The 25,917-nt window shown below is 45.0% G+C and overlaps 1 protein-coding gene across 1 annotated transcript in view; it reads right to left on the bottom strand.

Annotated features, from left to right (window-relative positions):
* Window positions 1–25,917, bottom strand: part of SLC15A5 (solute carrier family 15 member 5) — a 52,432-nt gene that overhangs the window by 6,925 nt on the left and 19,590 nt on the right. The window contains exons 4-8 of the mRNA XM_081022979.1: window positions 25,101–25,270; window positions 21,482–21,702; window positions 19,782–19,968; window positions 13,917–14,105; window positions 10,561–10,692 (exon numbers count right to left, since the gene is read on the bottom strand). Of these exons, the coding sequence (XP_080879105.1) occupies window positions 10,561–10,692; window positions 13,917–14,105; window positions 19,782–19,968; window positions 21,482–21,702; window positions 25,101–25,270 (899 nt within the window). The remainder of the gene's footprint in view (window positions 1–10,560; window positions 10,693–13,916; window positions 14,106–19,781; window positions 19,969–21,481; window positions 21,703–25,100; window positions 25,271–25,917) is intronic.

Here is a 25,917-nt window from a genome sequence, read left to right as displayed (position 1 = left end):
TTCCAGTCAGATCACACGTTCCTCCAGATTTTGCAATGCATTTTTCATGCGTCAAAGTCATGCTCAAAAATACATATTTTGCGTTAATGTACATGGAAGCATCCTTTTTTTAGAAAAGTGTGTATATTTTATGTTAAACATGGATATCTTATGTAAATAGTGCACACAAAATAGATCCAATGAACAGATCCAATGCACTGGAACAAATAAGACCCAACAAATTAAGCTCCAATAAGAAGAAAATAGGATGGAATTAGATGCCCAGTCCATCCCAAACTGAAGTTTAGGAATGGGAACTAGAAGTCCCAGGGCTTGGCATGTGTGGAGCAAAGTGGCAGAATCTTCGCACCAAGTTGTGAAGCCTGTTTGTTACAGACTCACTTTGAGCTCACAAAAAGTATTTGAAACAGATTTAAAATGCTTATAAGAATAGGCAGCTCTATGGGTGGAAGTGACATGCATATGTTTGGAAGTGTATATCAGAAACAGACCCCAGACTCAAGTTTTGAAGGTTTTCTTAAATTCAACTAAAGGCCAACAATTATTATTCATATTAACTTTGCTCTGGAAGAATCATTGATATTTGTGGATGTTCACATACTCCTAAATCATAGCCCTGCAATGTGAGGACTAAGAGACGGACAACAAAAGTAGATTCTGTTTGCCCTTATGGTGGCAAAGATACATATACTGCAAAGCTGGAATGACAAATAACCTCCCATTCACTACTCAGTCATCCGAAGATCTCACTGCCCTTTCTACATTTGAATACAAGGCTTATAATTGCCAATCTAATTTAGACATGTTTGGACATATTGACTTCCTATATTAATCTAGGCTTTTAAGTTAGGATTGATGGAATATTCATAGAATCATAGAATCATAGAGTTGGAAGAGACCACAAGGGCCATCGAGTCCAACCCCCTGCCAAGCAGGAAACACCATCAGAGCACTCCTGACATATGGTTGTCAAGCCTCTGCTTAAAGACCTCCAAAGAAGGAGACTCCACCACACTCCTTGGCAGCAAATTCCACTGTCGAACAGCTCTTACTGTCAGGAAGTTCTTCCTAATGTTTAGGTGGAATCTTCTTTCTTGTAGTTTGGATCCATTGCTCCGTGTCCGCTTCTCTGGAGCAGCAGAAAACAACCTTTCTCCCTCCTCTATGTGACATTTATATATTTGAACATGGCTATCATATCACCCCTTAACCTCCTCTTCTCCAGGCTAAACATGCCCAGCTCCCTTAGCCGTTCCTCATAAGGCATCGTTTCCAGGCCTTTAACCATTTTGGTTGCCCTCCTCTGGACACGTTCCAGTTTGTCAGTGTCCTTCTTGAACTGTGATGCCCAGAACTGGACACAGTACTCCAGGTGAGGTCTGACCAGAGCAGAATACAGTGGCACTATTACTTCCCTTGATCTAGATGCTATACTCCTATTGATGCAGCCCAGAATTGCATTGGCTTTTTTAGCTGCCGCGTCACACTGTTGGCTCATGTCAAGTTTGTGGTCAACGAAGACTCCCGTTAATGTCAGATGGCAATGTTTTTAATCTGGCTTTCTCCCCTCTTTCCTTCTGTTTTCTTTTCAAAATAATAATCATCATCTTTTAAAATATTGATCTCATTTTTAACCAATCTGGCTTTTCAGCAACCATGTAATTCCACTTTAGGAAAATGCTGGTAGCCAGGATCAATCAGAGACTGTATGAGAGGATCACCATCACACATAGCTATATTTTTATTTCAGAATTTACCTGTCATTGTAAAGTCTATCAATGGTGGCTCACACCCAAATGGAACATAAAAACAATGTTAATCATATTCTCATTTTAAAAAACCCTCCACACATTATAAAGATTTTAAACAGTAGCAGCTAACACAATACACAGCACTACACATATTATTTAGGTGTAGCCCAGAGGATAGCTCAGTTGGTAGAGCATGAGACTCTTAATCTCAGGGTTGTGGGTTTGAGTCCCAGTTTGGGTTAGGGTTAGGGTTTGCAGGGGGTTGGACTAGATGGTCCTTGTGGTCCCTTCCAACTCTATGATTCTATGAAAAGCAGTGGGGAGCCGCTTAAAACCCAGTAAAATAGAGACCACATAGGGATGGAATTCTACCGATATGGGGCCACCACTGAAAAGGCATTGTCTATAATTTGATGGATCTTTTTGGTACACCCATGCAGAGTGCTTCTGAGACTGATCGTAATGCCTGGGCAGGTTCATATGGGTGTAGCTGATCCTTCAAATAACCTGGTCCCAAACTGTCTAGGGCATTGAAGGTTACCAGCAGCACCAGAACATAGTAAGCTGCCTTATACTGACTCAGACAAGTGGTCCATCTAGCTCAGTGGCTCTGCAGATTTCAGACAGGGGACATTCCCAGTCCTACCTGGAGAAGCTAGAGATTGAAGCTGGGACCTTCTGCTTGCAAGGCAGATTCTCTACCATGGAGTTGCAACCTTTCCCTGAAATTTAAACTGGACACAGAAACAAGCAGGGGCCAATGTATGTCCAGAGATTGCCATAAGTCCAGATTTTCCCAGACATTACTGGGATTTCAAAGGCGGAATTGATGTCTGGAGGGAATTTCCAAAAGGTAGTGCTTTGTCCTGGATCTTAGGCAAGTCAAACAAAAAAACGTGTTTGGGGTCTTCCTAAAAAATCTCAACAACTTTCGGAAATATGGCAACCCTAAATGTACCTGGTATGCCATCTGGTCCCTACAAGCACCCAAGCAGTTGCAGTCGGTACCAGTGTAAGTTTCAGAGCAGTCTTTAAAGGCTGCCCCATGTATGGGGCATCCCAACAGCCTAGCATGAATGTAATCGGGCTCTTATAACCGAGGTGAGATGGAGCCAAAAAGGAACCGGTTCAGGGCAGTCTCCTTCACTCTTAACCTCCAACCCAAACCCAAATGTACATATTTGCACTGCAACTTTTTAGAAAAAAAACTTCTCTCCATAACAAGTAGCACAGGGGGATAGGTTTTGTCATGTGTCTCATTAAAATGTCAAGGGAGGTAGAAAGAGCCTTAAGAAATCCACTTCCCCAGCTTGTACTGAAATATCACTGTCACCCGTCATCTGTTTGCACTCATCAAATTCCCAAGAAGTCTTATTTTATCATATTCACACCATCCTTCATAGATACATTTTAAAAAATGATTAACGCCACTTAAGGCGCCGGGTGACTATCTTACCCACTTTGCCAGAAAAAACGCAACTCTAGACTAACAAGATGCTACGGGATGCAAATGAGGCTGAAATATCCTTGTCTCAAAGTTCTTCAAAATTCTGCGCCATTGTGGATCTGGGAAATTTGGGTTCCAATCCTCAAACCAGAGTGCTAGACCCACTTGATGGACTTGGAGATTTGACAATATGCTAGCATCCCTTCCGTAGCAGGACAACCAACATGGAGTTAACTGTAAGCCTTACTGTAATGCACAGATGCATGAATTAATCTTTGGCACTGGTGGCTGGGGACCATTTGTAGTGGCAGGGTGGAAGGTAGGGAGATGAACAGTAGGTGGCGCCAGAGCCAATGCCATTGTAATTCTAGTTTCCCCCTCATCCTTTCCCCTGCTGAATTCTACAAGATCAAAAGGGAGACTAAGGAGGAGGAAGCTTATAAGCAGTGCTACCCTCTGGACTGGTTGCAAGAAGGCAGGCAAGTGGAGGGTGGTTGAAAGTTGGTGGTGCTCCAAAAGGTCGGTCTCAATTGGCCTTTGGTTTATCACTCAGCTCTGTCCTTTCCCACCAACAACATGAGTAATGTATTTATGTTTACTATGGTTCAGGTATTGGTGCTGGAGGAGACTCTTGAGAGTCCCATGGACTGCAAGAAGATCAAACCTATCCATTCTTAAGGAAATCAGCCCTGAGTGCTCACTGGAAGGACAGAAGCGGAGGCTCCAATACTTTGGCCACCTCATGAGAAGAGAAGACTCCCTGGAAAAGACCCTGATGTTGGGAAAGAAGGAGGGCACAAGGAGAAGGGGGCGACAGAGGACGAGATGGTTGGATAGTGTTCACGAAGCTACCAGCATGAGTTTGACCACACTGAGGGGGCGGTGGAAGACAGAAGTGCCTGGCGTGCTCTGGTCCATGGGGTCACGAAGAGTCGGACACGACTAAACAACTGAACAACAACAACAACAACAATGGTTCAGATATAAACAAAGTTAGTCGCACTGAAGATCCACTTAAATTAACAGGACTCTTTGCTCTAGGCAGGAAAAGCCAGTGCATTCCCCAGCAGATGGGTCTCCTGCCTCTGCCTGAAAACATCCAGTGAGGGAAAGCCTACCGTTCCACTAGATAATTGGTGTTAGAAGTTCAACAGCAAAGATATTACAAGTGCAGCTCAAGGGTTAATTCTTTTTGTGTTAAAGTCAACGAGGTAGGAGGCAGGCAGATGGAAGTGTGGGTAAGAAACCAGCAGTGAAATAAACTTCACAGATGTAATATATACCCTGACTGGTTATGTAGTTCTGTGAGAGTTTTCCCTCTGTATGTTTGGTTGAATGTCTCCTTGACCTGTACAAGGCGTGAAGTAAGAAAGAGGGCTGCATTCCTTTCTGGGCGACCTTCCAGGTTCCGCATGCCGGTGGTGGGTGACGACAAAGGCAAAAGTGGGCAGAGCAATGCATGTAAATTTTGCACACAGGCGCTCAGCACACTCTTGTCTTTGCTACACCCAGGCCAGCAAAAGGCATTATCAGAGTTCAAGGACTCATTCAAGCTGGAAGAAAAACACTCTAGGAAGGTTGCAATGTTATTCTTCCAATAACAAAGGGAGGTAGGTTAACCTAAGAGATGGTGACTTGCCCCTGAACACTTCATGAGCTTCATGGCCAAGCGAGGATTTGAACCCAGTTCTTCTGGGTCCATGCCCAACATTTGAACAATTGCACTGTAACAGCATGGGTGCACGTACTGCAATACCTGAAAGCACAAACGGCTCCTCTGTCTCAAATTTCTTTCCCCTCTGAAGTGCCTATAGGTGTTAAGAATCCTTAATTGCATCAAAGAAAGAAAGAATGAATGAAAAAGATCTTGTGACTCGACACATTTGCAGAGCAGCAAAATGGCACCGCATTAACATTACTTAACATGTAACATTTGCAACACAAGCCCGCTCTCGCTACGCCCACCTCAGCTGGCAGAGGATGCATTACAATTTCTTGGCACCTTGGGGAGATTTTTGACCTTAACATTTAGCAAAGAGGAGAGCAGTAAAAATGATAAATTAATTTAAAGGTGGGGGGGGGGAGAAGAGGGGTGAAAACAGTTGGGAGCGATCAGGTATCGGAAAGAAAAGAAGGTGAAAAGTGAGCGGGGAGTTGGACATAAATTCTCAGATATTTAAAAAGCCTGCCATAAAGCAGATTCAAAGACAACACTTCCCCGCAGTTACTGATCCTTCTTGCCCCAAACACATTTCCCCTGCTTGGGGAGAGCCATAGCTCAGTGGGAGAGCATTTGCTCTGCATGCAGAAGTTCCCAGGAACTCTGGAATTGTAGCTCTTGAAGAGGAATAGGGGCTTAACAAACTACAGTTCCCAGAATTCTTTGGGGGAAGCCATGACTGTTTAACGCAGTGACGGCCAAACTTGGCCCTCTAGCTGTTTTGGGACTACAATTCCCATCATCCCTGACTGCTGGTCCTTTTAGCTAGGGATGATGGGAGTTGTAGTCCCAAAACAGCTGGAGGGCCAAGTTTGGCCATCACTGGTTTAACGTATCACAGTGATTTAAATGGATGGTGTAGAAGCAGCTCTTAGGACAACTAGCTGCTAACCTGGTCTGATTTGGACACTTCCCTGGCACAACTCTTACACCAGGGACAGTGTTCCTCAGTGGTCAGCTACACTGTCTCACTAGCATACTCTCCAACATCCTGCTGATGAAAATCGGAGCATGGCTGGGCCGCTCAACACTCTTTAAATGACCCCCCTCTGCCAACACCTCTCTGCTTCCTCCTAAGTTACATCCACTCCCCTCAGTGACCCCACCTTCCCACTGCACAGCTCAACCTATGGGACTGCCTCTCCCGGTATGCCCCACGGAGGACCTTAAGGTCCATAAATAGCAACACCCTAGTGGTCCCGGGCTCTGAGGAAGTCAGATTAGCCTCAACCAGAGCCAGGGCCTTTTCAACAGTGGCTCTGGCCTGGTGGAATGCTCTGTCTCATGAGACCAGGGTCCTACAGGATCTGATTTCTTTCTGCAGGGCCTGTAAGATGGAGTTGTTCCGCTTGGCTTTTGGCTTGGAATTAACTTGATATCCTCCCCCTCTTTCTTTTTTCCTTTTTCCTTCTGTGACGGAACTCCTACTTGGGGACTTCCCTGGCTTTTTCTGGCCCACGGAGGACCAGTCTGGATAGTTAGCCTTGGTGAAGACTTGACGTTTTCACCCCCAAAAAAGTTTTAGAGTTTCTGCTGAAATGAGGCTGCATTTTAATGCTGTATTTTAATCTTGTTTTTTAAGTTGTATTTCAATCAATTGTTTTATATATGGTGTTAGCCTGGTCTTGGCTGGAGAGGGCGGGGTATAAATAAAATTTATTATTATTATTATTATTATTATTATTAACAGAGGCCCACCCCTTCTTTTGGTCCCAAGCTCTGGCAGGAGCCAGCTGACTTGTGTCAGAGTGCAGTAGCCAAAATGGGACATCCTGGGAAAGAATCAGAAGCTGGAGTGTACAAAGATCTGTTGGAAATGTAAAGAAAAGGAAGGCACCTTCTATCATATGTGGTGGAAGTGCAAGGTAATAAAAGCATTCTGGGAAACCAGAGGCATATCCACTGGGCATAAGAGGGAGTGATATCCAGCTGAATAAGAAAAGATTTTTTTTCCTATGCCACAGCAGTATCTAGAATAGTTTTAGCCAGCAAATGGGAAAGTGAGGCTATACCCTCTAAAGAAGAATGGATTTGTAAACTAAGTGAATACATAGAGTTGGCAAAACTAAGAGCAGCCTTAAGATCCCAAACCTATCAAAATTTAAAACTAGGATGCTGCTAGCCCAGAGGTGGAAAGAAGACAAGTCCCTATCAGAGAAGAATGGCAGATCAAATTGTTGGACTATGCTGAAATGGCAAAAATGACCAGAAAAACCAGGAAGACAAAAATTTTAATAAGGAACAGGGGAAATTTACAAGTTACCTTGGAGACCACTGTAAACAGTTAAAATTGCTAGCGGGATCGCAATAACACTTATAATGTAACAAGAACTATGGATACAATGGAGATATTTAAAAATTTGGATTATTATCAAAGATGCAGTAGAAAAGGTTTGACAATGGGACCCACAGATGGGGAGGAGGGAATTCCAGAGATTCGTGGGAATCTTGTACTTATGGAAGGTGTTGTGGTATGATTGTAAATTTGAGTATGTAAAATCTAATAAACAAATGGGGGGAGAATCAGAAGCTGGAGTTAATTTTGGAGTGCCCCATTTAAATTGGGACAGTTGAGCGGTATGCACTAGAAGGAGGAAGACCCAGGTTCAAATTCTTACTCAGAGACGCAAAGCACACTGGGTGACAGTGCCAGGCTCCCTGTCCTCCTCCTTTTCTCTCTCAGCCTACCCTACCCTAGGCTGAGGAAAGGTCATTGCTCAAGGGTAGCACATACACTTTGCAAACTGAAGGTCCCAGGTTCAATCCCTGGTGTATCCTCGTAGGGCCTGGAAATCTCGAAGAGTCCCTGCCAGTGTTGACAGTTCTGACCTGATGGGCCCATGGTGTGGATTCAGTATAAGGCAGATTCCTCTGTTCCTACCTCACTGGGGGTTGGTAAGATAAAACGGGAGAACCATAAGTATGTTGCCTTGAGAGAGAGAGAAAAAAAAGTTTAACAGTTTTCCTCCTAAATTTGTGGATGGCCAGGTTGCAGGGTTGGCTAGAGAGCCAGGTCAAATGGGTGATTCAAGAGGCAAATGCTGGCAGCGGTTTCACAAAAATTGCTTCACATTTAACAAATAATAGCATGTCAACAGATATTTGATACAAACAGTACCTGGTACTCTCAGAGCATCGCCTCCTCTAACATTCCACCATGTGAAAAATAGGTAAACTCTGGGTTGCCTCCTTTGTTAGTGCAACCCAACTCCCTGGAACCACTCTGGCATCTCAAGATGATCCAGAGAGTTTAAGAGACAGTGCTCCTCTAAAAGCTATGCAACTTTAAAAAGCTGTTAGTGGCTTTTTCAAAATTTCTATAAACCAGGGCTGTCCAACCGGACGACCGCAATCGACAGGTGGCTCCCCGGATGATCGTGGTTGATCATGGGATCTTTATCGCTTGCATTGTTTAGAATCATGGCTCCTCCCCCCTTGGTCATTCCCTGCGTCTAGTGCAGGCTTCCTCAACCTCGGCCCTCCTGATGTTTTTGGCCTACAACTCCCATGATCCCTAGCTAGCAGGACCAGTGGTCAGGGATGCTGGGAATTGTAGTCTCAAAACATCTGGAGGGCCGAGGCTGAGGAAGTCTGGTCTAGTGTGAGTTCCTTTGTTGTCTGCTGCGTTCGTCTGTTAGCTGTTGTGTTGTTGGTGAGCCCCCAAATCTCAACAGCTTTGACCTGCTCCCCTAAAAAAAGCTCAGCAACTCCCCCACCAATGGGTAGATCACTGGCAGGTTTTTTTCCTGGGAGGAGATGTCTGTCTATGCTGTCTCTTGGGAGTTGGACGTCCCTGCTATAAACCAAGAGTGAAGCTGAAAGAGATGTGCAAGGGTACGCTCAAGTTGCTAAACCAAAATGCGATGGACACTTCTTGTTAAAGGGAAGGGTCAAAGTTGGCAGATGATTGGTGGAAATCTCCTACAGCATAGATATGGTTACTTTAAATATAATTACATTTCTTGAAATGTACGAACTCCAGGCTTCTCTATCCAGCCGCCAAGACTCTCTTCAGAAGGTCAGCCCCAGTTTGCACCCTCAGGGTATCCTCCAAACTGACCTCACCCCTTGCCAACTTCATAATATTAGTGACTTTAACATAAACCAAGTTGAAAGAGTGATCCAGCAAGCTCTTCTCAGGTTCTTAACACCACCTGTCCTACTATACCATGGTGATGCTTAATCAATGCTCATCTTTTTTTAGTAAAGATCTCCACTCCACTTTTAGAGCTTGTGTTTCTACATTAAGCTGCATTTTCTTGTTGTTAAAAAACCCACCTCTCAAAATACATATTTAAATGTGCATTTTGATACACCTAAAGTACTAGGAATTGCATTGCAATATTCAGAGATGTATAAGGGATGCGGGTGATGCTGTGGGTTAAACCACAGAGCCTAGGACTTGCCGATCAGAAGGTCGGTGGTTCGAATCCCCGCGACGGGGTGAGCTCCCGTTGCTCGGTCCCTGCTCCTGCCAACCTAGCAGTTCGAAAGCACGTCAAAGTGCAAGTAGATAAATAGGTACTGCTCTGGTGGTAAGGTAAACAGCATTTCCGTGCGCTGCTCTGGTTTGCCAGAAGCGGCTTAGTCATGCTGGCTACACAACCGGAAGCTGTACGATGGCTCCCTCAGCCAATAAAATGAGATGAACGCCGCAACCCCTGAGTTGGGTCACGATTGGACATAATGGTCAGGGGTCCTTTTACCTTTACTATACAGAGATGTGCAAAACTTGCTCGGCAGCGTAGATCCAATATGCACAGGAACACAGGGGTACCCACTGTGGTGCTCTCCAAATGTTGGAACTTTGTTGGACTTCACCCCCCATAAGCCCCAGTCAGCGTTCAGGGATGGTGACATCTGGAAGGTACTGTGCCTAAGAGGTGTATATCAAAACCTTTCCACTTAGGAATTTGCAAATATCCTCCCTAGTTTTTAGTCTAGGACTACTGCTACTGTTTTGGACTATGTCTCACACCAATCTGGAAGGCACCAGGCTCAGGAAGACTGGCTTAGTTTCTCAACTTTAGCATTCCTGGTCACAGAAATGCAACTGAAATGAATTAAATCAGAATTGTCTATAATAAATGAATCCAAAATAATGTAAGAGTGGTAAAATTAATGCACCTCTCCAGACTGAATACACCTTCAAGGCAGTTTTAGGTTTCATAAGAAGCTCCGAGAAAAGAATGTGATTTCTGGTATTTTGCTCATCCTTAGCTCAACTCTCGTTTAAACAATTATTTGGCAAATAAATACCCTTTGTATACATATGTGAGGGGAAAAACCTGCTCTGGTATTCTAGTGTAACCTGAGAATCCCTAGCTCGTTTTCCAAGTGGAAGAGAAGGAAGTCCTGTATAATATATAAATAAATGCCACGCACACTAATTATTCTACCTATCAAAATAGGAATGATTCATTACATTTTGATGAATCCGGCTGCAACTTAGTGACCTACCTTAATCACGAAAAAGAGATCAATACGCTGCTGGCAGCTAGATTTTGTTATGTGCGTCTAATGGAAGTCAATGGCCAATAGGAAGAGGGTAAAAATCTCTACTGAGAGAGCAGTGCTGGGTGGGGTGGGAGAGAGGGAGGAAGGAAGGCACCCATCTTCACTCGGCTTAAAGGCTGTTTTACCTTGTGAGGCGGCGTAAGCTGCTTGAACAAGTAAAGCCTCCATGATGCAGCCAGCTCCATTGAAGAAAGTCAAGGCTTGCAAGGCAACTCCACGAATTCTGCCCGGCACAAACTTGTATGTAATGAAGGAACCTTTGAAGAAGAATGAAAAGAAATAGGTAGGGCGTGAATCTCTGGCTGGGGTGCAATGGTGCATTATCACAACTGCCTGCTGGGAGCGATATTTTATGTACAGTCATACCTCGGGTTACAGACGCTTCAGGTTGCGTTTTTTCAGGTTACGGACCGCCGAAACCCGGAAGTACCGGAACGGGTTACTTCCGGGTTTTGGCGGTCGCACATGCGTAGAAGCGCTAAATTGCACATTGCGCATGTGCAGAAGCGCCGAATCGCAACCCGTGTGTGTGCAGACGTGCTGCTGCAGGTTGCAAACGCTGTGGGTTGCGAATATGCATCCCACACGGATCACGTTCACAACCCGAGCGTCCACTGTATTGGATTTATATCCTGCCCTTCCTCTGGAAGGGGCCCAGGGCAGCAAACAAATCCCCAATTTCAAAACAAATATCCAATGCCCAAATATTGCTTAAGGTAAATTAAGCTCCATGTACTCAGGAGGGGACAGAGACAAAACTGCCATGCAGGGATTGTTCTGGGTGGGGGCCCTTTGTTTGCTCTTGTCAGTCAGCTGGAGTCAGATGCAGGTCAGCCGAAAAAGGCAATTTAAGGCAACAACCATACACTCAGCAAGAGTCTCAATAGGTCTTGCCCTGTGGAGCAGTTGCCAGGACTGGCGGTCCCTGCCTTCTTCCCCTTTTAAGGCTCCTCCTCTGCCAGATGTTTCCCAAGCAGTCTCAAACTGGGCCTGGGCATCTCCAATCTCTGTTCCATCCTACACATCACTCTTCAAATCCCTGGAGACAAGGGGGGGGAGGGGAGCTTGTCTCAGTAGGAGAGGCAGGCTCCCCGTACTCTTCAGCAGCCTCTTGTCTTCTCTCTGCTTCAGCCTCTGAGTCAGAACTGCTCCCTGTCACAGACTCTCCCTGCTCACTAAATCCTGTTGCCCCTTCAGAATCCAATAACTACTCCCATTCTTCTTCTTCTTACTTCTCCCTAGTGTCCCACCATCAATTCCTGGGCTCTGAGCCTTTCTTAGGGTTGCCATACGTCCAGAATTTCCCAGACATATGCAGGATTTGGCTGTTGGGAACTGCGTCTGGGAGTACATCCCTGAAATGTCTGGGAAAATCTGGACATAAATCCAGACATATGCCAACCCAGATTGGAAGTGGTTTTCTGGGGGAAAATAGCTCTAGGGAGCTAGGCCTAGGACCCTCGTACCTACGGGACCGCCTCTCCTGGTATGCCCCACAGAGAAACCTACGGTCTGCAAATAATAACATCCTCAAGGTCCCAGGCCTCAGAGAGGTTAGGCTGGCCTCAACTAGAGCCAGGGCCTTCTCGGCTGCGGCTCCAATCTGGTGGAATGCTCTGTCACAAGAGACTAGGGCCCTGCGGGACTTGACATCTTTCCGCAGGGCCTGCAAGACAGAGTTGTTCCGCCAGGCCTTTGATCAGGGCGCAGCCTGACTCCCTCCTCTGGCAACCTGCACAGAACTTTGCTTAATTGGTTGCCATCAATTTGATTTAATTAATTTTTATAATGAAATATTTTTAGATTGTGTGATTATTTGATTTTTTGATTATTTGATTGTTGTTAGCTGCCCTGAGCCCGGCTTCGGCTGGGGAGGGCGGGATATAAATAAAATTTATTATTATTATTATTATTATTAAAACCTTAAAAAATGTTTTTGAAGAAGCAGCTCAACAACTTTTCTGTCTGGATTTTCACATTCTGAAATATGGCAACCCTACCTTTGTCCTCTGGGGTTCCCCTCCCACCACTTCTCGTGATCCAGCCAGTCCCTGACAGCTCTTAACTTGGAACCTGTCCCACCATTTGCCCTTAGAAAGATCAGGAATGAGCAGCCTGCAGCCCTTTGCATGCTGTTGGACTCCAACTCCCATCAACCTCATTCAGCATGGCCAGTTGTCAGGGATAGAGAAGCTGTAGTCCAACAGCACTGGGAGAGCTACAGGTTCCCCTAATCCTGCGTTAAATCCATAGCATTCAATATGGGTGCCGCTGTGTGAGACTGACCCATAGGAAAAGCCTCCAGGTCAAGCCTTAAATTGACACTGAACTATTACACTCTACGTTCTGAAGATGACTCAGAAACTACAGCTAATCCAGAATGTGGCAGCTAGACTGGTGACTGGGAGTGGCTGCTGGGACCTTATCATACCACTCCTAAAGGATCTTCATTGACTCCTGGTATGTTTCTGAGCACAATTCAAAGTTTTGGTGCTGATCATTAAAGCCCTAAATGGCCTTGGCCCTGTATACCTGAAGGAGCATCTCCGCTCCCATCGTTCAGCCCTGACACTGAGATCCAGCTTTGAGGGCCTTCTGGCAGTTCCTTCACTGTGAGAAGTGAAGTTACAGGGAACCAGGCAGAGGGCCTTCTTGGTAGTGGCACCCACCCTGTAGAGCACCTTCCCATCAGATGTCAAGGAAATAAACATCTGACTTTTAGAAAGCGTCTGAAGGCAGCCCTGTATAGGGAAGCTTTTTAATGTTTGATGTCTTACTGCGTTTTAACTTGTTGGAAGCCACCCAGAGTGGCTGGGGTAACCCAGTCAGATCATATAAATGACTACTACTACTACTAGAAGAAGAAGAAGAGTTTGGATTTGATATCCCACTTTATCACTACCCTAAGAAGTCTCAAAGCGGCTAACATTTCTCCTTTTCCTTCCTCCCCCACAACAAACACTCTGTGAGGTGAGTGAGCCTGTGAGACTTCAGAGAAGTGTAACCAGCCCAAGGTCACCTAGCAGCTGCATGTGGAGGAGCGGGGAAGCGAACCCGGTTCACCAGATTACGAGTCCACCGCTCTTAACCACTACACCACACTGGCTCTCTACTACTACTCCAGGGAAGGACATCTTCTTGGCTGCTGAGCCCCATGGGGTGACATCTCTGAACTTGCTTTCCGCTCTAGCATGGGAGGTCCTGCCTTTCTCTAAATGGATGGAAAGTCCCACTGGGGGTAGTAAATGAAGGATTTTCTCATAACCGCAAACAACACTTGTTCGGCGAGCAGCAAAGAATGACAAATTAAACTCTTTCCATGCCAGTGATGAATGAGACTGCTCAGAGAGGCTGTGGAACAGCGCCAGGGGCGAAGATTGCGACGGAAGGTGCTTTGGCTGTCCCTGTTCAAACAGATGCCATCCTGCGCTGAAGCCGGTTGCTTTTTAGGCTAGGAAACGAAACAAAAGAGTCCCCTTACAGGTGGGAGTTGCCAGAGCTTCTGCCAAGCCGAGGAAGATGTATTGTGGGGCCAGATGGATGCACGGCATGGAGGAGACGAGGAGGACTTTGCCTGAAAGAGTCTGTTCCACCAAAGGGAAATGCTTCCTGTGTACCTCTAAAAACCCAGCAACCATCACAGAGAGGGTGGCAGATGCGTAACCTACAACTGGGTACAAAAAGGCACAAAGCAGGCACAGAATCATTTATAAAACCATACCTTGCTTTTGGAATTGCACCTGATATACTGGAAGACAATGAACACACTCCATTTGTACTCTGATAAATTTTAGAAACTCAGAACTGAATGTCTGCAATCCTAGATTTTCAGCCTCCAAAAGGAGGTCATTTCTCATCAAACAGGGCAACTCTAGTCACATGTCTACTTGCATGTAGGCCACCCATGGCTAGCAGGAGTGGGGCCTCACTTCTGGCTTTGTTCCCAAACATCACATCTCCACAGATAAACACCCTCTGACCTTCACCTGGCTACCTACCTACCTATCTATGACTTTTTTTCCACCTAGAACTCACCGGAACTGAGTTCTGGCACCACTTTGATGCATCACGGCACCTCTGTAGCATTGTGGAACGGTGGCACGGCACCTCCTCATATAGGGCTGCCTTTAGATGTCTTCTAAAGGTTGCACAGTTACATATTTCCTTGGCCCAGGGGTCACTTCCATACCCTCCAACATTTCTCTGATGAAAATAGGGCCAGCGTAAGGAAAAGTGGGACATTCTAGGCTCAAATCAGAAACCAGGACGGCTTCTGTAAATTTGGGACTGTCCCTGGAAAATAGGGACACTTGGAGGGTCTGGAGTCTTAAGAATCATTGGTTTCATAGTAGATCCAGCCCCTGACCCTCTTTTGGGGGGCTTTTGCCTGACTGGAAGGTAGAGACAGAGGTGTGTGAAAGTATTTGTACACACCTACTTGCCTATTGTACACATCCATTGCCTCACCCACGTTCTCCTCTGGCTCCACCCACCACAAGTATGGGGCTCCCCAATAAGGACTGTGGCCCTTAAAGGGAAAAAGGTTCCTGCAGTAAGATAACCCAGATAGGGTGGTAGGACCAGATTCCTTCCATCTGAGCCATGACAACTTGACAGAGCATCACATATTCTCTCGAAGGTCCACAACCTGCCCAGGATTCTTCCACTTACATACCAAAGAAAGCATTCCAGGGTTAGCTTCTCTTCTTATGCCCATTAACTATAACCTCTCAGACATTCTTTTCTAAAAAGCTTTCGCAGTGCCACACCAGATACCTTTTGAAATGTTTAACCTCTCAAACTTTTGCAGCATCATCAGACTTCAGAACTTCCAAGCCGCAACTTGGAGAACCACCATCGTTGCTATCTGAACGTTCTTTCCTACGATTCAGTGGAGAAACTGTTTTATTTCAAAATCCCAAGTAATTGCCACCTTCTGTTCTATGCGCTTCTACTTTGCACAAAGCTTTACAACAAACTTAATGAGGCTAATTCTAGTCAGATTAATACTTCCTGTCTTTTGGCACTGGCTGCACCACATGCAGTTGGGGTCCTGAATTAAATACTAGGAGAACAGGAAACATCAATTCCTAAGTGTGCACGTCTGTTTTAAACTGCGAGGCAGGATGGGAAGAGCAGCTCAGTTGTTAAATTCATGCAGAAATGAGGAAATTCGCATCTCTTCCCTATGTTCACTGAATCTTAACACTGAGGTCTGAAGGGGCTAAAAGGAACCCCTGTGTTGGAAACCTCAACGGGGGCTTAGGGCCCTCGTATCTATGGGACCACCTCTCCTGGTATGCCCTGCAGAGGACCTTAAGGTCCATGAATAACCATAGTTTAGAGGTCCCAGGCCCTAAGGAAGGCAGGCTATCCTCCACCAGGGCCAGGGCCTTCTCAGTGATGGCTCTGACCTGGTGGAATGCTCTGTCCCATGAGACAGGATTTCAGGATTTAATCTCCTTCTGTCAGGCCTGTAAAACAGAGCCATTCAACCTGGCCTTTAATTTGAATTCAGCCTGATCTTTTATTTCTCTTCTCTTCTCTTCCCTCCCCCTCCCTTTTTATGAAGATCACCTGCTCTGAGACCCCACATCTAATTCTCCCCTGGCCTCCTCACTGGCCCAAGCAGGACCAATTCAGCCAGCTAGCCCTGGGGATTATCTAATTGATTTTTGATTTTTATTGTTATTCATGTTTTTATACTGTATTTTATGCTGCTTTTATAATTAAGTGTTTCAATGTGTTTTAAATTTGTTGTTAGCCACCCTGAGCCTGGTTTTTGAACTGGGAAGAGCGGGGTATAAATAAAAATTTATTATTATTATTGAGATAGGTCAGACAATGCAAGGATGCAAGTTCATGGTCCAAACTAGTGCTTGGAAGGCTCATCTTATTTCATAGGTATGGTTTTATTTCTTAAATTTCTGTCCCACGCTTCCTTCCAAAGGAGACCAGGGTGGCAAACACACAAATGATGTGGCATCTTAAAAACAGTTGCAGCACAGATGCAGACTGGTGAAGATCTCTACTTAAAAGCTTGTTGGAAGAGGAAGATCTTCACAGTAGGTGGTCGAAAAGTCAACAGAGATGGTGCCTATCTAATATTCAAGAGGAGAGAATTCCACTGTTAGCCCAATTCCTACATTGTGCACAGTGGACTTTCCGGCATTGCAGGAGGGTCTCACCTGCAGAATGCAGTGATCAGCTGCATATAAGGGGTGAGATGATCTTTCAGGTATGCAGGCTCCAGGCTGTCTAGGGATTTATACACCAGAATCAGCACCTTGACTCCAGCCTAAGGGCTCATCTACACATAGAAAGCAGGGGTCCTTGAGGTTTTCCGCTTGTTCAGTGCTTTCCAGGCATGGGTCCAAGCATCTTCCTGTTTGCCCTGCCACTTCCCTTACTCTTTACCGCTGGATCGGAGCAAATGTCAACCCATGGAAAAAAATGATTGATGTCCGCTCATCAGGGTTGCTCAGAGTGGCTGGGGCAACACAGTGAAATGAGCAGGGTTGGATACAATTAATCAATTATTGCTGTTGTTATTGTTCCGAGTCAGCAGTAAAGAGCGGATTTTCCCTGGGAGAAAGCAGTGGGATGAGTAGAAGTGTGGACAATGTTTTCAGAAGTCGGAGTTAGATAAGTTCCTATTAAAATTCAAAGTGAATCTATCCCCAACTCTACCTGTAAGTCAGGTCAATGTTATCCTCAAATTGCAGACAGTGCTGGTGGAAGCTGAAACTGAGTCTTGGTCCCAAGGCCACCTTGTGATCATGCAGCAGGAGCAGGATTTGACCCTGGGACTTTGGTGCCTTTGCCACTACCCTATACTATGCATAGGTGTTTGATTGCATCTGTATTGGAGACATTTTCCCCACCTCTAGTTCACCAGACCATTGCTTGGATTGAAGTTTGATGGATTATCGCTTTCCCCTCCATACTTCTCCTTCATAACTCAACAGAATGGGATGAGGATTCTTTCGTGTAGCAACCTTGGTCAACAGTGCAGTTGAAGACCAGGAAGCAGGCCACAAATAGAATCCTATTCTCACTCCCAAAACACACAGCTGCGCCTAAATATTCAGAAGGTTCCAAATTGGAGCAAATATATTCGGTGCTTTAGGCAAGGTCTAAATGTGAAAATTGCATGCAAAAGACTGTCATGCCCTTTGGAGTAGGATCAAATGTCTTTCAGTGGATGACATGGTAGTGCTGGGAAGGCAGTACAAGCATATTATTTTGAGAACACCCCCCCCCCCAACATCCATAGTTTCCAATCCAAAAAATACATTTGCCGCCTGGTGGAGCAGCCAGCCGCGAGAAGAAGAGCTAAATGAATGGGTTGGTGAATCATCGAATTCATAGAATCACAAAGTCATCTAGTCCAACCCTCTGCAAAGCCACTTCTGACCTTGGGAGGAGGTGGTGTTGCGGGCTTCATGCCCCCAACACTCGCGCGGAGGCTGGCTCCCAGCCCCGCATGAACAGGGGATCCTCTGCCGCATCATTTCCCTGGCCAGCCAATAGGCTAGCTCAGGGGGTGTGGCTTGCCGCATTTAAGGCAAGCGCGGCAGAGGAGTGTCCTCTTTGCTGCCAATCTTGGAGATCTCCTGGATCACCCGCCATAGAATGCGTTGGGCAGAATTCCTGCTGGCAGTAAAAGCTAGAGCCGCCAAAGAAGGCCCACTGGATGCTTTAGTTATCCAACTGGGAGAAAATGATTTGGCTTATAGGAAGGGCGTGGACATAATGTGGAACATTTACAATGATTTTGATGAATTGAGGATTTCTTTTCCTAAGCTGGTCATAATTTGGTCATCACTATTGGAAAGGCACATTTGGAGGGATTGCAGATGCCCTATTGCTATAAACAAATCCAGAAAGATTCTGGAACGCTCGGTGGCTCGTAGAGTGGCAGAGCTGGGGGGACGAGTCATTGACCATCCCAACATCCAATACAGCAAGGTGGCCCTCTACCGCGAGGATGGCGTACATCTTTCCAATGAGGGAAATGATGTTTGGCTGGCTGACATATCTGCTGGGATTAGGGATTGGTTGCAGGTCTGAGGGTATTGGCGGCGAGCTTCGCTCGAGTGGCGGTTAGGCATTGGTAGGGGTATTGTTATGTAGATGAATGTGGGGGGGGGAGGAGCGCCATCACCTCCCCCGGATAATGAAGGGTAGTCCATTAAAGGACTCCAGGGGGCGTGGCCACGTCCGAAGCCTATGGAGGCCAGGTGACCCCTGCTGGTGTTAACCCTTCCCGGCCTTCAGGCTGGCGGACTGAAGCCGGATAGTCGTTAGGACCAATGCCTAAGGCCAATACCACTCATCACCTGTAACCAATAAAGTTGTGGCCAATTTTAGCCCATTAACCTTAATTATGTTGTCTTGTGTCTTTAGTTTTGCTGGGGGGAGGCGGGAACTCGCCACACAATGCAGGAATCGCAGCCAAAGAATCCCAGACAGATGGCGACCCAACCTCTGTTTACAAACCTTCCATGAAGGAGAGTCCACCATCTTCATAGGGAGCCCATTTCACTATTGGGCAGCTCTTGTCAGAAATGATGGGGAGGTATGGAGTGGCAATCACATCCTCTCCCATTTCGTCTACACTACGCTTGAATGGCATTATTGACTGTTGCCCATTGGGACTGATAGGATGGAAGATAGAGTTGCCAACGTAGTCTATGAAGGTCTGACCTCTGGTGCCAATTCTGCTTCCCTGAAAGGTGTTAATAGATCCCTTTTCAGATGATGTTCCCCCCACCCCCGTACTTCTTCATTCAGGGCAAGGTGGTGTTTAACGAAGCTGGTGGCAAAACACTGGGCTTAGATGCGGAAAACCCATATTTAGTTTTATTTATTTACAGTACTGATATTGGCGGCCCAGCAACAAAATTCTCCATGTAGCTCACAGAAAATGTCAGATCTCTGCTCAGCTGTGAGTTTGCTGGATGGTTTGGGGCATACCATTATCTCTCAGCCTAGCCTACCTTGCAAGGATTGTTGTGAAGGTACAAGGTGTTTAAGATCTCTTTGGGAGGAAAGGAAAACTGCAAAATGCAATGAACAAAATAATTGTATTCCCAGCGTAAAACCACACATTGCTCAGGTACTGAAGATGTGCTTCATAATGAAGGCACCACCTTACAGATATACTGTCAAGGAAAGGTAAGAATCAATGAAGCCACGATCAATTATACCCAAGCGTTTTAGTTAACAGATCCTCCGCATCACCTCAAAACAATTCATTAAATTTACAAATACTGTTTGGCTGCCAAGAAACACAAAAACCAATAGCTCTTGCACATGAAAATTAGCGTATATTAGTACTCACCAATACAGACTGCAGAGAATCGTCCCCTTGTTTCAGGACTAAAGAGACAAGTGTTGAGACACTCGAGCACAGGAACCAGAATTAAGAATGGCAGGATGCTTATCACATTCATGGCTGCTACTGGCAAGAGAAACCCATTCAGATTCAAATTTGAATTCATTGCCTGCAGATAATATCCTGACGGTATCTACGTCAAAAGGGGGAAAGACCATAACATTTGCTTGTTGGCATAGTCGGCTTCTGTTTATAGGGGGAACAGTTCTCCCTGTTTTGTCCATGCCCATTTTAAAGGTGAATGCTTTATTCTAGGTTGATATAGGAGAAATGAGAAGGCTATGGCTGAAGCAGACACAATTTATTTACAGTGGTGCCTCGCAAGACGAAATTAATCCATTCCACGAGAGTCTTCGTCTAGCGGTTTTTTCGTCTTGCGAAGCAACCCTATTAGCGGCTTAACGGATTAGCGCTATTAGCGGTTTAGCGGCTATTAAAGGCTTAAAGGCTTAGGGGATTAGCTGCTAAAAGGCTATTAAAGGCTATTAAAGGCTTAGAAGATTAGATAAAGGGGGGGGGAAGCGAAAAAAAAATCTCTAGACTCGCAAGACATTTTCGTCTTGCGAAGCAAGCCCATAGGGGAATTCGTCCTGCGAAGCAACTCAAAAACGGAAAACCCTTTTGTCTAGCGGGTTTTCCGTCTTGCGAGGCATTCGTCTTGCGGGGCACCACTGTACTTTTTTGTAAGGATTGCCAAAGCAAGGGGCTGTCTCCTCCTTCCACGAAAGTGAATTCTATAAATTCAGATTATGCACTGTGTGAAGAACATCCTATTCTCAGTTCTGAAGTCAATGCCAGGCTGCCTCAGTGTAGGACCCCAAATTCTACAATTAGGGATGGAGGATCCTTTCCCTATCGCCAGCCATAATCCTACAAACCAAAAATCATCTCAGTATCTGCTTTTGTTTCTCTGTACTAAAAAGTTGCAAGCATTTTCGCCTTTTTTCACCAGGAAGATGCACTCCAACCTCTTGATTATTCCATTCCCTCTTTTTTTCTATAGCCATATTTCCCTGCAGGGGGCACTTAACAGTTCAGTTCCAAGATACTTCCATGTACTTCAGAATCTGCTGCTGCATAGTTCCAGCCGCATCTACAAAGAGCCTGCAAGGATAGTTCCTGGTAGAACCACAGCCATTGCCCGCTTTCAAAACTACAAGGCTGTGAGTGGTCACCTTTCAAATTTACGAGATCATGAGCGAAACAGTAGTTTTAGATTGAATCAGACACAGCGTTGAAGTATGACAGGATCTTGTGGTACAATGACCTATAGTGGCCGTTATGCCCTTCAACTGCCCTGGAAAAACAGAGAAATCTAGTTTTTCCCCATAAGAGCATAGCTGCCATTTGGGGTATCACAATACCATGTCATGATCTCACCCCAGAAAAAATGCTTTTTCCAGGCTGCAATCCCATGTGGCACCTCAAAACACATGTTTTTGGGTGCCATGCCTGGAAAAAAAAGTTTTTCCAGGGTTGCAATCTCACGTGGGTCATGTGACTCACACAGAAGTGAGGCCCTGGAAGATGGCATTCCCATTTTTCGTTGTGGCGTGTTGGAGGGTATGCATTATATTATAAATCTGCCTGCTCTGGGATTGCAATTCAAAAAATGGATTTAGAGCTACAAGGAGTCACACTCTTACCTGTACAACACATATCCTATAGAGGATTTGGAAGGCAATGAAAGGGAAGAGACGGACAAGCAATTTTGTGCTTTCCACTTGAGTTTCACTGTACTGGCCGCCGTAGTTCTCCTTGGCATGGTCTAGCCAGTTTGTGACATCCCCACTGAAGTAGCGGCATTTTACACAGCATACTCTCAGTGCATTAGCAATGATGCCACAGACTGTCAACAGGCCATTACCTATGGAAAAGTGAGAGAAGGCAATGAACCACAACAGAGTCATTGAATCATCAAACTGTAGAGTTGGAAGCCCAACCCCCTGGGAAAATTATCACAACATTTTCTGAGATTGCAACTCTGGGAAGGAGCTGAGGTCTCCAGACAACACCAAGGACCCCTAACAAACCCTTGCAAAGAGCTGTACGAATAGTGGCGCTATGGTCTAAACCACTGAGTCTCTTGAGCTTGCCAACTGGAAGGTTGGCGGTTCGAATCTGTGTGATGGGTTGAGCTCCCATTGCTCTGCCCCAGCTTCTGCCAACCTAGCAGTTTGAAAGCACACCAGTGCGAGTAGATAAATAGGTACCACTGTGGCGGGAAGGTAAATGGCGTTTCTGTGCACTCTGGTTTCTGTCACAGTGTCCCATTGCACCAGAAGTGGTTTAGTCATGCTGGCCACACGACCCAAAAAGCTGTCTGTGGACAAACGCCAGCTCCCTTGGCCTGAAAGCAAGATGAGCACTGCAACCCCATAGTTGCCTTTGACTGAACTTAACTATCCAGGGGTCCTTTACCTTTACAGCTCCATATAAAAATTGGAGTTGGCTCTGGAGTAGCGAGTATATATGTGTAATACATACCTACCCAAATATACACACAGTTGTTGGACTTTGGTGGCTACATTACAGGATAAGATTAGAATGTTTTGCAAGAGATACTCCTCTCTTCTCGCTCTTTCTCCTGAAAAATCTTGGCTCCAGTATTCTATTCCTCTGACCTTGAACTAATCTATATTACTTAATTACGGTTCTTAAAAAGTCTACATGGCTCTCTAGATGATTCCCCTCCCCTTCTCCCAATCTTTGGTCAACTGCCAATTGTCAAAATTACAGCTAGGTGAAGAAATGCAAATGAAATCCCTGCTTGACATATGCATGGCCCACATTTGGAAAGGGAGAGAAAAGCTACCTTAAAATAAAATGCAATCATTTCTTTAAGGTCACCTATGGACTTGAATTATTGACTTGGGGGAAGAATTCCAGACGACTCATCTGATTGGAAGAAGCCAAAATAAGGTTATAAACTCAGCTATTAAGAAGAGGGGGGAAAGGAGCTAACCAGGCAGCACTCAAGCTGCCTCCTAAAAGGGAAACAGTGAAGCAGGAGAAGAATGCCAGCAACAAAAAAAGTGCAAACCAAACTGCAGCAAAAACGAAGACTTGCGCAATTCTAGAGGACGTAGTGCTGAATGCAAACCTAGGAAACTTAAATCCCAGTGCCGCTACAACTCCGCAGGCTGATCTTAAACAACTCATTTTTAAAGATGAACTACACTATGACCATTTGGGTATCGAGGCCCCGTGACCACCCTGTTCCCTAAGGTGCAAATAACTAGACAACACACGGCATATTGGTTTGGGATCAAATAAGGCCACAACTTTATTGGCTACAGATGTGAGGTTTGGCCATAGGCATTGTGGTAAACAACTGCACATGTCATTCCCACCCATCCAATGGGAGTGTTTCTGAAGACAGCCATACTTGCCTATGAAAGTTGCACCGAAATTTGTTCCCCTCTTTCATAATTTTTCAATGCAATTTCTGTTCTCATAAGTTTATGAAGAATGGTTGAAATAAAATGTGCAAGGTTTATTTTAATTTTCATTTTTTTGGCACAGTGCTGTTTGTTTGCTACAATAAACCTCCAGTATCTCTTTCCTATATGCCCCATTCTGGTTGGAAGGAACACAGGCACCTTTGTTAGCAGCAGAATCGAAACTGCTCATTTCATCTGCTATATATAACAAAATACCAGATTGAAGGTAACCAAGGGGGTGGGAAGAAACGAGTGGTGTTTTCTCAAGAAAGTCTTGTCCTGTTCTTAGTGGCCAAGATATACTCTATTTGCTGTCTTGAAAAATTAACAGAAATTAAAAAGATTTATTTTTAAGCAAATATGGGGAAGAACGCCAAGACATTAGCATACTTGCCGGCAGTCAAAACAACACAATACACAGACTTAAGGGCCTGTTCTGCCATAGAAGTTCTTACTGCCTTCTCTGTCATCCCAGAATGCAAACAGCAAAGGCAGCCAAAAGGTAAAGGCAGATATAATGATATTAAATGGATTGGAAGCAGGCTGGTAATAAACCCGGTCAGTCCAGCACCACTTCCACTTAAGGCCGGCCCTACAATGAGGCAGACTGAGGCTGCCTCAGGTGGCAGATGCTGAGGTGCGGGGAAGGGACAGAAATACCCCTACCCTACTGCCCAGAAGTACAGTGGAAGATACTCTCCTTTCACCAGTATCAGAGTAAGGTTCAACTACAATTCAACTTGGCTTCTGTACATGCCTTATGGAAGGGTGCCATCTTGTCCTTCACCTTGGGCAGCAAAACATCTTGAGCCAGCCCTGCTTCCACTGATGACACCACCAGAGTGGCTGGTTGGAAGCCCAGCATGCATTGTCACACTGTGACTAGGTGGCCTGCGGCCCTACTTAGTCAATTGTCCATGTCCTCCCTCCATTGTTAGGTTTCTTTATCTTTGAACTGGACTTGGACCAGACTGTGTTATGAAATTCTACTCAATATTGAGCCAGAGCAGAACTCCAATGTATAGTTAGCAGAGTAAAAACTTAAACACATTGCAAGATTCTCCAAAAATAGACCAGAGGCAGTTAATATTTCATCCAGCAGAGCTTTACTGCTACTGAAGGCAAATGAGCTTAATGGTCACAAATCCAATACATTCAGGATTGGCACTGTCCATAAGAAATCCAGTTGCAGCAGACTTAACTTAAACCTACAATAACTTATAAAAAGTCTAAACATCAACACTAAGCATACTTTGTACAGAACACCACACCAGAAGGAAAAGAGATAGAAAGTGAAAGTGAAACTGAGGCTCCTTCTGGTTTTACTTTTATAGTCAGCAAGACCTTGACAGAAGAGATAACAGAACCAGTTTAAGCCAGCTGTACTCAGCTTCTCTGAAGGAATAACCCAAACATCATGAACCTTCTGCTTGTTTCTTTCACACAGAGAAGCTTCCAGAACCCTCTTGAATCAATTAGAATAGGAAAAATCTATACACACCAGATCAATACTTTCAGCACCAAGTAAATGTAAACTGACAGACTGCCCTTCAAACTCTGGACTGTAATGTAGATACCATCTTAAGCTAATGGCGATACTCAGGGCCTCCAGGACTTTCCCAGGTGGCCTTGATATGCCAGACTGCAATACGCACCCTGGCAATAATATATCACACTGGAATATATGCTTTTGGACACCCCTAAGTACAAATTAAATAGATTTAAACCTGCAATTTTTAGAACTACGAAGATTTTCTTTCTCTCCCGCACCCCAAATTTAACCACCACCACCAAGGATTCTTCATGTAATTTACTGAGTTACCTTTTGGGGGCTGGTAAATCATTTCACTGCGCGCCATATGGATGGTGATCAGCGCCATCAGGACAGACACAAAGGGGATAAGGAAGCCAAGGTTTTTGGCCACCGACTGCTGGATGTATGAAATGATGACCAAGACAATGGCAGAACTTAAATTTTCCAGCCAATAAAACCTACAGGAGAAAAGAAAAGAAATGTCCACAAGAGTCATTTTTGGAGGGGTGTGAAGAAGAACCACTATTCATTAGAAGATATCAGTTTGTTTTAAAATTACATTCTTTCTGGACTATAGTTTTGGGGGAAATCAGGTCCATTGTTGGTAATGTCCTGTGCCTTCTTTTCCATATTTAAAGGCAACAACTCCCAAGCTACACCAAAATACTCCCATTAATCAACAAAGACCATCCTAGAAGATCAGATGGAATTTTGTTATTTCAAGATCTTAGAAGTGTACTCCATTTTTGTGTGTGCATGGGCATTGAGAAGTGCCTCTGTGTTCCCTTCCCTGGTTGGCTGTTTTCATGTATCTTCTCTGTTTATAACCAGGAAACTGAATGGTTTGGCCAAAGAGTCACAGAAGTGTTGAAGAAAACAATTTCATGTGCATTGAAGTCAAATATTTATTGGCATCACCAAATCACACAATAACCCCCCCCCAACTAATAGCATAATCTATTGCAGCTTCTAATTCACTGTCGCATCCAATTTATTTTACAGTAATGATATGATAACACTAACTGCAACACCCGCTACCTATAAGATGATCCTACTAATTTAGAATTCATCTCAACACTTTAAAAACAGAGCCAACCGTCCCCTA

The sequence above is a fragment of the Podarcis pityusensis genome (genome assembly GCF_964106645.2).
Source record: "Podarcis pityusensis genome assembly, chromosome: 10".
NCBI lineage: Eukaryota > Metazoa > Chordata > Lepidosauria > Squamata > Lacertidae > Podarcis > Podarcis pityusensis.
This window is presented reverse-complemented; position numbering and strand designations above follow the sequence as displayed.